General features: G+C 36.7%; 1 protein-coding gene across 1 annotated transcript; it reads right to left on the reverse strand.

Moving 5' to 3' along the window:
• Nucleotides 1-1525: 1525 nt before the first annotated feature.
• LOC111333229 (uncharacterized) lies at nucleotides 1526-8805 on the reverse strand. Its single transcript, XM_022938773.2, has 4 exons — nucleotides 8651-8805; nucleotides 6366-6565; nucleotides 3971-4138; nucleotides 1526-2400 (listed from the first exon to the last, which is right to left on the reverse strand). Exons 1-4 carry the CDS (start codon nucleotides 8667-8669, stop codon nucleotides 2272-2274), a joined length of 516 nt encoding a protein of 171 aa, XP_022794508.1. The 5' UTR covers nucleotides 8670-8805; the 3' UTR covers nucleotides 1526-2271.
• Between the last annotated feature and the right edge of the window lie 2511 nt (nucleotides 8806-11316).

Here is an 11316-nt window from a genome sequence, read left to right on the forward strand (position 1 = left end):
TCGCCTCGCGTTTGCCTCCTTTCGCCTGACAAACCCAAAAAATACGCCCGCTCTGAAAGCTATTTTCATCAGTGAAAAAAACATTTTTAAGGGTGGAAAATTAGGAAGTCAATGTTCGAATCATAATGGGAAACCTCCGTAGAGCACAACAACTAGAAGCCGTGAATAGTGGGTAGGTTGCTTTTGATTGGTAAGTTTGGATCTCGCGGTGAAGCTAGCTCGTTCATTCCGGCTCCCTTGTTGTGGTACTTGGGACTTCAGGCAGTCAAGACGGCAACGCCACGGAAGACGTCGATTAAAAAAATTAGTTTCTACTCTTAGTTAGAATTTCGAAAATGGCTGCATGTGTTTACCGTCTCATAGGGCGCCAGACCTCAAACTCAACATAACGCATAAAAGTAGCGTTGAGTTCCAAATGTAAATTAAAATAATTTGCCGCCGCGGTTTCGCTTCGCAGACGACGCAAATTTTGGTGATTTCACGTTGTTGTCTTGCAAAGGACGGCTAAGAAATGTACAAAGTTTTAAAACGCACGTGCTGGGCTATTGTTCTGCCATTTAGATCTATTGTTTTTCCACGTTCTAGTTGCCGTCGCCGTCGTGGTTTGCTTAAAAGGGACCTTACGCAATCAGGACGGCAACGCCAAGGAAGACTTCGATTAAAAAATGAATTTCTACTCTTAGTTAGAATTTCAAAAATGGTTGCAGGAGCTTACTGTCTCATACAGCGCCACAGCTCAACTTCAGCATGACGTATAAAAGTAGCGTTGAGTTCCAAATGGAAATTAAAATAATTTGCCGTCGCGGTTTCGGTTCGCAGACGACGCAAATTTTGGCGATTTCACGTTGTTGTTTTGCATAGGACGGCTAAGAAATGTACAAAGTTTCAAAACGCACGTGTTGAGCTATTGTTCTGCCAATTAGATCTCTTGTTTTTCCACGTCCTCGTTGCCGTCGCCGTCGTGGTTGCGTAAGGTCCCTAAAGTCCCTACTCTCGCGTAAAGTGCCAGCAGTTGTTGACATCTATTGCGTTGTCTTATCGACGTTGGTGAACTAGTCAGTAGATTTTCTTGTCTATCGGGATTACACCCACCAGATGGTCAGAGTACTCTACTAAAGGGCGCAATAATACCATTTCTGACGACCCACTCTATGATTTGTCAAAGCTTACCGTACAATGTACCGATCAACCCACAGAAAACTGAGCATTCATTTGTTTTTTTCTTTTTTTTGACGAAACAAAAGATCACCCCCGCAACATGTTTATCAGCATAATTACCCATATAAGATATTGGAACGTTGCAGCAAAAGATTCTAAGTGACGAGCCGAAGGCGAAGGATTTACTGCATACTCTTGAAGTTAAAGGAAAATTAAAAAAAAAAACCTCATGCACTTTCACCTGTCCCTTGACCCAGCCTCTCAGATGGGTGATTACGCTTAGCCTAGTAACTCGGTAGAAAGTGCCCTTGGGAAATGTCGTGCAATTAACTCATTCTCTACCATTTATATAAACACGTACAACATGTCAGAAGACCCTTTTTTTTTTTCTGCGTTTGTACTACTTTCATGTAATTATAGTGTAGATATAATTGAAGCCATTAACAGCAGGAAAATGAACAGTTTAGACTACAAACAGAACTGAGTGGCAGAAACAGAAGTAGTTTTTTTCAAACAAAAGATCAACAATCTTCATATTTCGTCAATGTGCCCATCTGCAATAAAATTTCCAAAGCTCAGCCAGTAGGTTAAACTGATCAACTACTATTAAAACTAACAGTGCACATCACTTAAAGTCAAGACTATTGCAGTAATTTCTCAAAATCAATGGTGGTAGGTAAAAGATAACTAAGTATATTGCAAAACAAAAGAGAAGGAACCAAAATTGTGAAAATAAAATCATAACGTAAGTAAAATACCATAATGGCACTTGGCAACCAATATTCCAGAAGTCCCCTCTTTTCCATCTCTTTAAAAACAACTCCAACATTTAATACTCCCAAATTGGTTTTGATTGCCCTTAAACTATGAAATCATCAGCTGATTGTTAATTCCAGTTCTTTAGAGAGATAAGGTTCAAGACCAAGAAATTAACTCAGCACAACTAGGTAACACAACTAGGTAACAAATTTGTTAAGGTATCTAGAGATTTCTTCATTAAGCCACACTGATTTCAATGAAACCTATTCATTTAGCATGATTTACATTCTAATGGTTTTCACTAATTAACAGCAGAGTACAGTTCAGACAGTTGGATGACCACCTACAGAGGTTTTACCAAAAGGTATATCCACCATCTGTACCTCCACTGAACCATCCAGCTTGTCTTTGTTGAACATTGACAGGTTGACCTTGTGAAGCCATCGCCTGGGCTGCATTGGGAGCATATCCTGGTGGAGGGGGCTGTCAAACAGAAAAAAAGAAAAAACGCTCAATTCAAAAAGAAGATACTAAGAAAATAATTGAACCATGGAATGAGCCTAATTTTTGGTCTCCTCGCCAGTCCTGCTATCTGACCAATCAACATTCCTACTTGTTGTTGTGATTTGCTTGTTATCCCTTGCTGAGTATCACCTCACAATTACTCCAGGGGAAAGAAAGTGGGAGTTGTGGAAAAACGAAAATTCTAGCCTATTCCATAGTTCAATGATTTTCACATACATGTAGTTTTTTAGTGTTTGGCAAAGGGTGTAACCAGAAAAGGTTTCAAACTTTATTTCAACGACTCTTCGGATCTGTACAAGGCCTTTCTGGAATATGCTGTCCCTCTCTGGTCACCATATTTAAAGAAGAACATTGATGCTCTTGAACGAGTACAAAGTTGGGCCTGGAAATACACTCTCCCGATGTCATCTAGGGACTCGCCGTACAAAGAAAGACTGGCAATGCTTGGGTGGTCCAGCCTTCAATCAAGGAGGTCTTACCTATCTTTGCTAGAGTGCTACAAGACTATTCACGGTCTTAATGGCCTCAACTGTAATGATTATTTTGAATTTAATTGTTAAGGTAAAACAAGATCAAACCATTCATTTAAATTAAGACAGCCATCAGCTAGAGTAATTTGTTTTTTTTGTTACTTATAAAACAGTGGAATGCTCTTCCTGTAGAGATAGTGCACAAACAGGATTTCAAAATTTTTCGTGGTAAACTTAGAAAGTATTGTAAAATTTTGTAATTTTTTTTCCTACCCATTTCTTGATGATTCTTAAATTTTACATTGTAGTGTATATATTTCATATTTTATGTAGGGAGCATCCTCGATAAGGATAACCTCTGATGTTTCCTTTTATGTATGCTCACATAATAAATTGATTGATTGATTGATCATTATTCAATCATCAGTTACCTTTCAAAAAGCCATTTTTAATTCAATGCCACTTCTAACAATTTGATTTCCACTTCACTTTTTTCCACACATTTCAAATCAGAAGATAACACAGGGTTATCAGTGTGTTTGATTATGGTGTCATGATTGTAGTAATCATGAAATTGAAGATATAAATTCAAAGTGTATCATGAAATGCAATACCTCTAGCAGAAATAAGTCACTTCATTAAATTATCAACTAATTTCTCAGTCTTGGAAAATGTGCACAGGGTGTTTGATGTTTTACTGCCCAAAAATAGTTAACGCTGACCACAACAAACAGATTTAATCTTAATCATGACAAACCTTCTTGAGAGACACTAATTCTTTGAACCCAACAACACTTACTTTCTATTAATTAAATCTTTCCTGCCCTCCTCCAATTTTGTGAAGAGGCTTTACAATATAGAATGATATAGATGGTCAGGGGTGGACTACATGATGAATCTTGTAACATTGATTTAAAGTGAGGGAGGAGAAGACAGAAGGTAAGCTACCAATCAGGTTATAGGAGAGAAATGTGAGTAATCTTTTGAAAACAAAATGTCTTCCCATTATATTCCAATAATTACAACAAATAATGAAATTGGATCAATTGTGCACTTACTGGAATATTCACTGTTGATCCAGCTCCAAATCTAGCCCCAGGGTCAAAGGTACCATGTGCCAGTTGTTGTGGGGGACCCTGTGCAGGGTATTGTCCCACAGGATAATGTTGCCTGGGATAATGTCCTCCAGGAGCCATACCAGGATACTGCTGCATCTGTAGCTGAGGCTTTGTAAGGTAAATAAGAAAAAATCAGTGAGGATAAAACCAAAAGTCTGTTAAACTATACCAACCAAGTCTACCCAATGACCAAAGTACGTCTGAAAATACAAATTGCAGCAGCCATCAAGAGGTTATTTGTCAAACCATCGCTCTCCTCTACCAAGAAACATTTCCCAGAAACAAGTTCCTCTTATTTTGCCACATCTCCCTCTACCCCTGGTAGAGGGAGATGTTGGTAACTATAGATTATTTGTATTCATTTAAACAACTGTGGCAATATTCTCATTTTTTAAAATTATTCTTTGTTACCTTTCATCATCATGGTATGCAGTTAACCAGTACCTTGGTTTGTGATGAACAAGACAAAATTATTGTATAATTTCCCTCTGAAAAATTTCCAAGAGGTCTTTTTTCTATTTGTTGAGGTTTGAAGTTATCTTTGATTTAAAAATTTTAATATCAAATTCATTTTTATTTTTCTTCTTTTCACTAATATTCTTTTATCTGGAACAAAAGGTATTAAAAAATCAAATCGGTTTAAAAAATTCTAAAACAAGGAAAATTTTGAATCCCATCATAAAGTGTGCTAGTGGCAAACTCTCTTGCATGATGTATGTGTTTGCAGAATGAAGACATCAATATCAAATATTCATGGAAATTTCTCATAACAGACTTCTATTTCAGAACTATTTCTACATACTACTGAACTAAAAATATTGGAAAAAGTTTTTCAAGTATTCCCAGTTGTTGATATTCACCAATTTCCATCCTCTAAGATATTCAGAATTGTTGGCAAGTTGACAATGTATCTTCATTATCAATTTAATGAATATTTTGGGAAACTTGGCCAACCATCCAACATAATTGTAATTACCGAGTCTACTAAAAAAGCACATGTCAACAGCATGATGTTAAGTTTCCAAAGAGTGAGGTTTAATCCATACTGTATTTACTCGAATAAGCACCGCCCTTGATTAAGCACCACCCTCGAATAAGCGCCGCATCTGGGACAAAAAAAGTTAATAAGCACCACCCTCGAATAAGCGCTGCACCCCCCGATGCGGCACTTATTCGAGGAATTCCGTATAACCAGGAAAAACACTATAAAACAATTTTAACAGCATCGGCAATTTATATTCTTTAAATGTGATGTTCTTTAGTTCAAAGTGACTGTATTTCTCTGCTCGGGTTTATCATGAAATGCTCGGGTTTTATTCACCACATGAATTTCTCTCGTAATTCTAGATTTACTATCAGTTAGCATCAGTCCATAGGAAAATTGATAAATAGAAAGTGTACCATTAAATAAAAATATAGAAAAAGTAAATTTGCCTGGTACAATTTTTAAATAAGCGCTGCCCTCAAATAAGTGCTGCACTTGTGGCGCAAAAAATTAAATAAGCACCACGGCACTTATTCGAGTAAATACAATTTTCTGATACCATGTAATGTGTGTAACACTTAAGCCTACAGTTTCACAATTAACAAACTCATGGTTTTTGGTTTACAGCTACATATACTAGAATATTACATCAACACAAGATCTGACGGGCTAAGGGATGATAGTACCCATCTGAAAAGTTCTGGCTTCAAAATGTTCAAAGTTCATAGGAGGAGTGCAACATGAAACACATAATGAAAGGCAATAAACTTCACCACAAGGAAACATAACAGATCACAGAAGCACAAAAATACCTCAAAATCAAACAAATTGCGAAGTAAACAAAGTCAAATCTACCCCAGAACACAATTTTTACAATATCAAGTTTCAAAAAGAAGGGTATCTATAATTGCTGACATTGATTGGTATTCTTATTATTAAAATAAGTAAAATAAATAACTTTATTATACACAGAATTAAAAAAGTTGTCACTTATTTACATTGAAGCTGTGTACAGAATGAATCATAATATACATATAAATAAATTAAATTAATTAAATAAATAAATAAGTATAAAAGCTAAATATATATACAACTAAAATTACATACAATCATTTCTCAAACCAATAGTTTGAAGTAAAACTCCCTATCGATTCAGAATTCTTTACATGATTTGGTAAGTCATTAAAAAGCTCAGCAGCTGCATAAGGAAATGATCTACTTCCTGATTTAGATGAAATCCTATTCAAATGAATATTACTACATCCCCTAGTATTATAATTATGTATATCCAAATTACGAGAATGGATATATCCAATATATCCAAATTACGATTATAGACAGTCAACTCACATTGTACATTCCTCTAGGAGCTTGTTGGGGGGCATGTCCTGATACTGGCATTTCGCTGTATGGAGGAGGTGGGACACCATACATTTGCCCCCTTGCAGCACCTACAAACTGTCCTTGCAGTGGATACTGCATGGGCTGAGGTTGGGTTGGGTATGCTGGCTGTTGGGTTGGGTATCCTGCACCCTGCTTTGGATATGAACCTAGGAAATTATAGAAAGACTCCTCATATTTGCCATGTACGGTATTGACGCGAATTTGTTTAATTTAATTTAATTTGTTAGATTTGCTGACAGGCAGGGACACTGCGACAGCTTGCGCCAATTACTGCAGGCCCAGTAAACCCACCCATCCCACCCCAGGGGAGGACATCCACCACACAGTAATCTCACGAGTGGGAAATTAACGTCTCCTACCCCTCACCCTGCAGGAGACAGGGCCTACGGTTTATTAGTCCTTATCCGAGAAGACTAGAATATCTGTCCATTTCTTGATATTATAGAAAGGTAGCAAATTCTCCTCAGTTATTTTAAGACCACGAGTATTGGTCTGGCTGGGTCACAAACCCTTGACCTCCCGCACAACACAATCCAGCACTCTAACCAATTGAGCTAACCGGGAGGCGGTTTAGCACTTTGTGTGATTTGTTCTTTTATTAGAAATTAGAAATGTACAGTTGCATGTAGCCATTCAGACAGCTTTAAAAAATCTTGGCACTAAGAATGCCTCTAAGTGGCCACTGCTGTCATAGATACAGGGTAAAAACAAAAAGAGCGAATTTAAGAAAGTTTGACTGTTTGTTATCCTTTATTTATTTCCCACATTCAAGTTACCATAACCACTAGCAGGTAGGCCACATTTGCAGATAAGTTCCCCCCTTTTGCAGTACACTACAGTAAATACAAGGCTTTTAAAGCAAAAAAGACATTTGCTAATGAATGGAGATTCCTTGAAAAGTAACATTTGGCTGTACGAAGAAGGTGAGCTTAAACTCATCTGGTAGAATGCTTATTTATAAACTTAGCTAATTATGTAACCCTTTTTTTTTTAAGTAAATATACAAATTAATTATTCTTTTTCATGAATATGGACCTCCGAATATACATGTATATTAGTGATGTAAATGAAAAGACAGTGTTTGGTCCAAGAATATTAACCTCTTTTGAAAGCATTATTTCTATAAACATCTTCAATATAGATGACTTTCCTAGTCTTAAAAGTGTTTAACATGCACATGACTGTCATACAACATGGAAATTTCACACCAATTTCACCTCTTAGACTGGTAACAATCATTAGCAGTCAGAGAACACTGAAAATTCTACCAAGAGGTAGTTTTAGTAAGTTCTGCTCAGAAACCAAATACTAACAGGGAAGGAAATTTGATATTTTCAAATTTTCTACTGTGTCAAGTTACATAGAAAAAGTTATATATAATAGTTAATTTGTCCATAGATATTTTGAGACAGTCTAAAGAATACTTGTTGTTATTTGGGTTTTGATTAGGTATCAGAGATGAGAGAGTTGATCAGGTACTCCTCAGAATTCTCCTCCTAGATATCCCTTACCTCTAGTAACCTTATTTATATTCAGACAAGGGGCAATCAAGAACTATTTTCTCTTTCGCCAAATCTTAAAGAGAACCCCAATACTTGATTAGCATGCAGAGTGTGTCATTCAGCTGAAGAAGATTTATATTTGTGGTAATTTATCATGTGAGATTTTTTTATGTGAGATTAAGAGGTATTGAGCGCATGAATACCATAGCAAGCTTTAAAGTATCCCATTCAGATCTCCTCGATCCTCGCTTGCTATACCATAATACGCAGACTAGTTATTGATATGTTAGGAATATATTGCATAGTGCTACAGTCAAATCAATCACACCAATAAAGCTTCTCAAGCAGACGAAACAGGAAATTTTCGCCTTTAATATTTCCCATTTTACGCTGACTATGACGTCCTTTGGATGAATTAAATGAATGCGGCAATGTAATTAGACTTTACATAGTGCAATCATTGTATCACGTGTAACTATCAACTCTGAAGGAACAAGAGTATCCCTTAACCTTTTCTCTCAAATTTATCCCCTTTAGCCTCAATGCTTTGATCAAACTTCGCTCGAAAATGACAAAGAGGTTAGCATATTGTCAACCAAGGTAATTAATAAGCTTACGCAGTATGACCTAAACTGAGAAAGCAGAGGATTTTTCCTTCTACAAAGCACAACAAGAACCACTTTTGTTGCTAAAGTTGAAAGTAAACTCAATGAGATTTGCTTGGCCTACCTGAAGGAGCCTTAGACATACTGGAGCTGGCTTTTTCCACTTAATAATTCACGGAAAACAATCTGTTACAGACGAAAACACTCGAGACGAAATGGTAAGCTGTGACAAAGAGTCTGGGTAAAGTGGTGCCCAGCTCTCTTTCATGTAATTGTAAGTTAACTATGTTCAGGTGCGGTAATCTGCGTCAGCGTTCCAGACGTTCCAGTAGTGCAGAATTTCCCATATTTAACCTCTTACATCATAATGAAACAGTTGCGAAAACAATTGTATGGTGGCCGAGAACTGCCATTAAAAATATTCAAATTTATAGGAATTATTTTTGTTATTTTTTTTTTAATTTCGATTTATTTCTCATTTTTCTTTTTAAAATAAAAGCAAGTGAAAGTAAAATGTAAAATAGAAATGAAATGAAACCAAAGATAAATGAAATCAAATCAAAATTAAATACTACCCGGCCGAGCGCTGCCACAAGTTTTTTTTTTTTTTTTCGCGGTCGGAAAAAAAAAATTTGTTCGTGGCCGAACGCTGCCACATGGCCGAGGGCTGCCAAACAAACCCAGAATGCACTACCATCAAAAAGTTCAAGAGAAGCAATTTCTGGGTCGAATAATTCATACCCATGTCCTTGAATGTCTAGCAGCATGAGTTTTTTGTCTGACTTTTCATAAGAAAAATGGGTTAGACATTGAGCCTTCTGACCCATAACATCTGTTTCCTCGACACAACAATCACCAGTATTGTTTAAGTACTTGGTAAACTGTCCATCAATAAACTCCTCCACAGTCACAAATTCTCCTTTATCATCTTCACCGTAGTAGATCTTTCTATACCCTAGGACCTCTCCAAATGCAAGTTTTCCAATGATTTTTTGTTCCAACTGGCGAGCAAAATTCCTTGCAAGAAGATGCATCTAGACCGCCTTTTTGGTGTGTTGTTGGACAGTTTGCCCAATGCCATTTATTTCCTTCACAGCATCAGGAAGGTATCTTTTAATTACCCAGGTAGTCCCCTTGAACTGTGGGTGCTTTTTGGTTGCTTTGTATGCATTGCGAAACCCACCGTGAGCAAACGGCTCTTATTCTTCGTTGAATTCGACAGTTATTATTATATAGCTCCTTTCCTTTCATTAATTTATGCGTTGTATCTCCTGCATCACGCTTCTTCCCTCTTTTCGCAGTCACTTTCTCTTTTAAGTTTTTGCACGCGGCATCCGCCATACCAGAATCTTGAAAGGCATCCTGCAAAGAATTCTGGGTTTGTTTGGCAGCCCTCGGCCATGTGGCAGCGTTCAGCCACAAACAAATTCTTTTTTCCGACCGCGGAAAAAAAAAAAAAAAACCTAGTGGCAGCGCTCGGCCGGGTAGTATTTCATTTTGATTTGATTTCATTTATCTTTGGTTTCATTTTATTTCTATTTTACATTTTACTTTCACTTGCTTTTATTTTAAAAAGAAAAATGAAAAATAAATCGAAATTAAAAAAAAATAAAAATAATTCTTATAAATTTGAATATTTTTAATGGCAGTTCTCGGCCACCATACAATTGCTTAGCTAGCCTTTAGGATTAATACTTTGGATCGAAGTGAGGCGATACCACTACTACGGTTGATGAGAGTTAACGTTACGGAAATTTCGTTGGCCAAAAACTCTTTAAACGACTCAGTACCGCTAGATCGACTAGACATTTCTGTTTTTTTTTCGGTTTTTTTTTTTTACCAACATTTCGCTCCACTCCCGACCACTAAATGCCTCGCTTGGAGGTCAACCCAGTTAATGAGATGTACATAGTAATATATGCTGAATTCAACTATGTTCCCTCTACCTTGGGTGGATGAATATTAAATATTCAAATGAGAATCAGCACTGGGAATTTAAAAATAGAACATCAAGGATGAAGGATCCATTTTTGAGAAATTATCAGAAATTCCTCCCTTACCTAGTCACCCATTCCAAATCTCACAAAATACCTAGGTGCCCTGGCTAGTGAAATGACAGCTCTTGTGCCTTGATAGGAAATTTTTCCCCACAAATTTCTCTGGCTTTCGGGTACACTCTATAGGAGTGAAGGAATATCTACCCTGACACGACTCTTTTTCCAAGCACGTTAAGCAACAGAAACCATGCCATCTTAATAAATGATTTTTTTTTCATTTTTGTTTAGCCATGTTTTCAGAATTTCTGAACAAACTTTGCCAATGCCATTTTAGAAACAATGCAGGTCAGAAAGCTGAAAGCTAAAAGAAATGGGGGTGTTGGGGGTGAGAAAGGTTTCTCTTCAAAATTCTTGACTACTAAGTTCTTCACTCCTGACCCTATTAAGACCAAAACATTCCAATTTTCACACCCAATTAAAGAGCTGTAGCCTCAGAAATGCAGATCCATTTTCAGATCTAACTTGTGTCTATAGAATCAGTTCCTCTTTAGATTGTTGGAACATAATTCAATTTAAAACAAATAATCTTGACAGAAACATTTTCCAAGCAACTTTGTTGTAATGTTATTAAGCTTCACATTGGCAATGAATGCAAGAAGTTGACACAAAAGCTCAGCCTGAAAGGTACCGGCTGTAGTTTAAAACACTTTCAGGATAAAATGAATTTAAACTCATTCAACTTTGGTTTTCATTGTTTGAAGGATCATGGCACTATAATGAGAACAAAGGAAGA

This window comes from Stylophora pistillata, chromosome 12 (genome assembly GCF_964205215.1).
Source record: "Stylophora pistillata chromosome 12, jaStyPist1.2, whole genome shotgun sequence".
Classification (NCBI taxonomy): Eukaryota; Metazoa; Cnidaria; class Anthozoa; order Scleractinia; family Pocilloporidae; genus Stylophora; species Stylophora pistillata.

Bases quoted from the DNA above. Each gene is read 5' to 3' on its own strand.
- LOC111333229 (XM_022938773.2), bottom strand. The intron at 4,139-6,365 runs GTGAGTTGACTG...TACCTTACAAAG, and splicing joins CTCCTAGAGGAATGTACAAT to CCTCAGCTACAGATGCAGCA. The intron at 2,401-3,970 runs GTAAGTGCACAA...TCTGTTTGACAG, and splicing joins GATCAACAGTGAATATTCCA to CCCCCTCCACCAGGATATGC.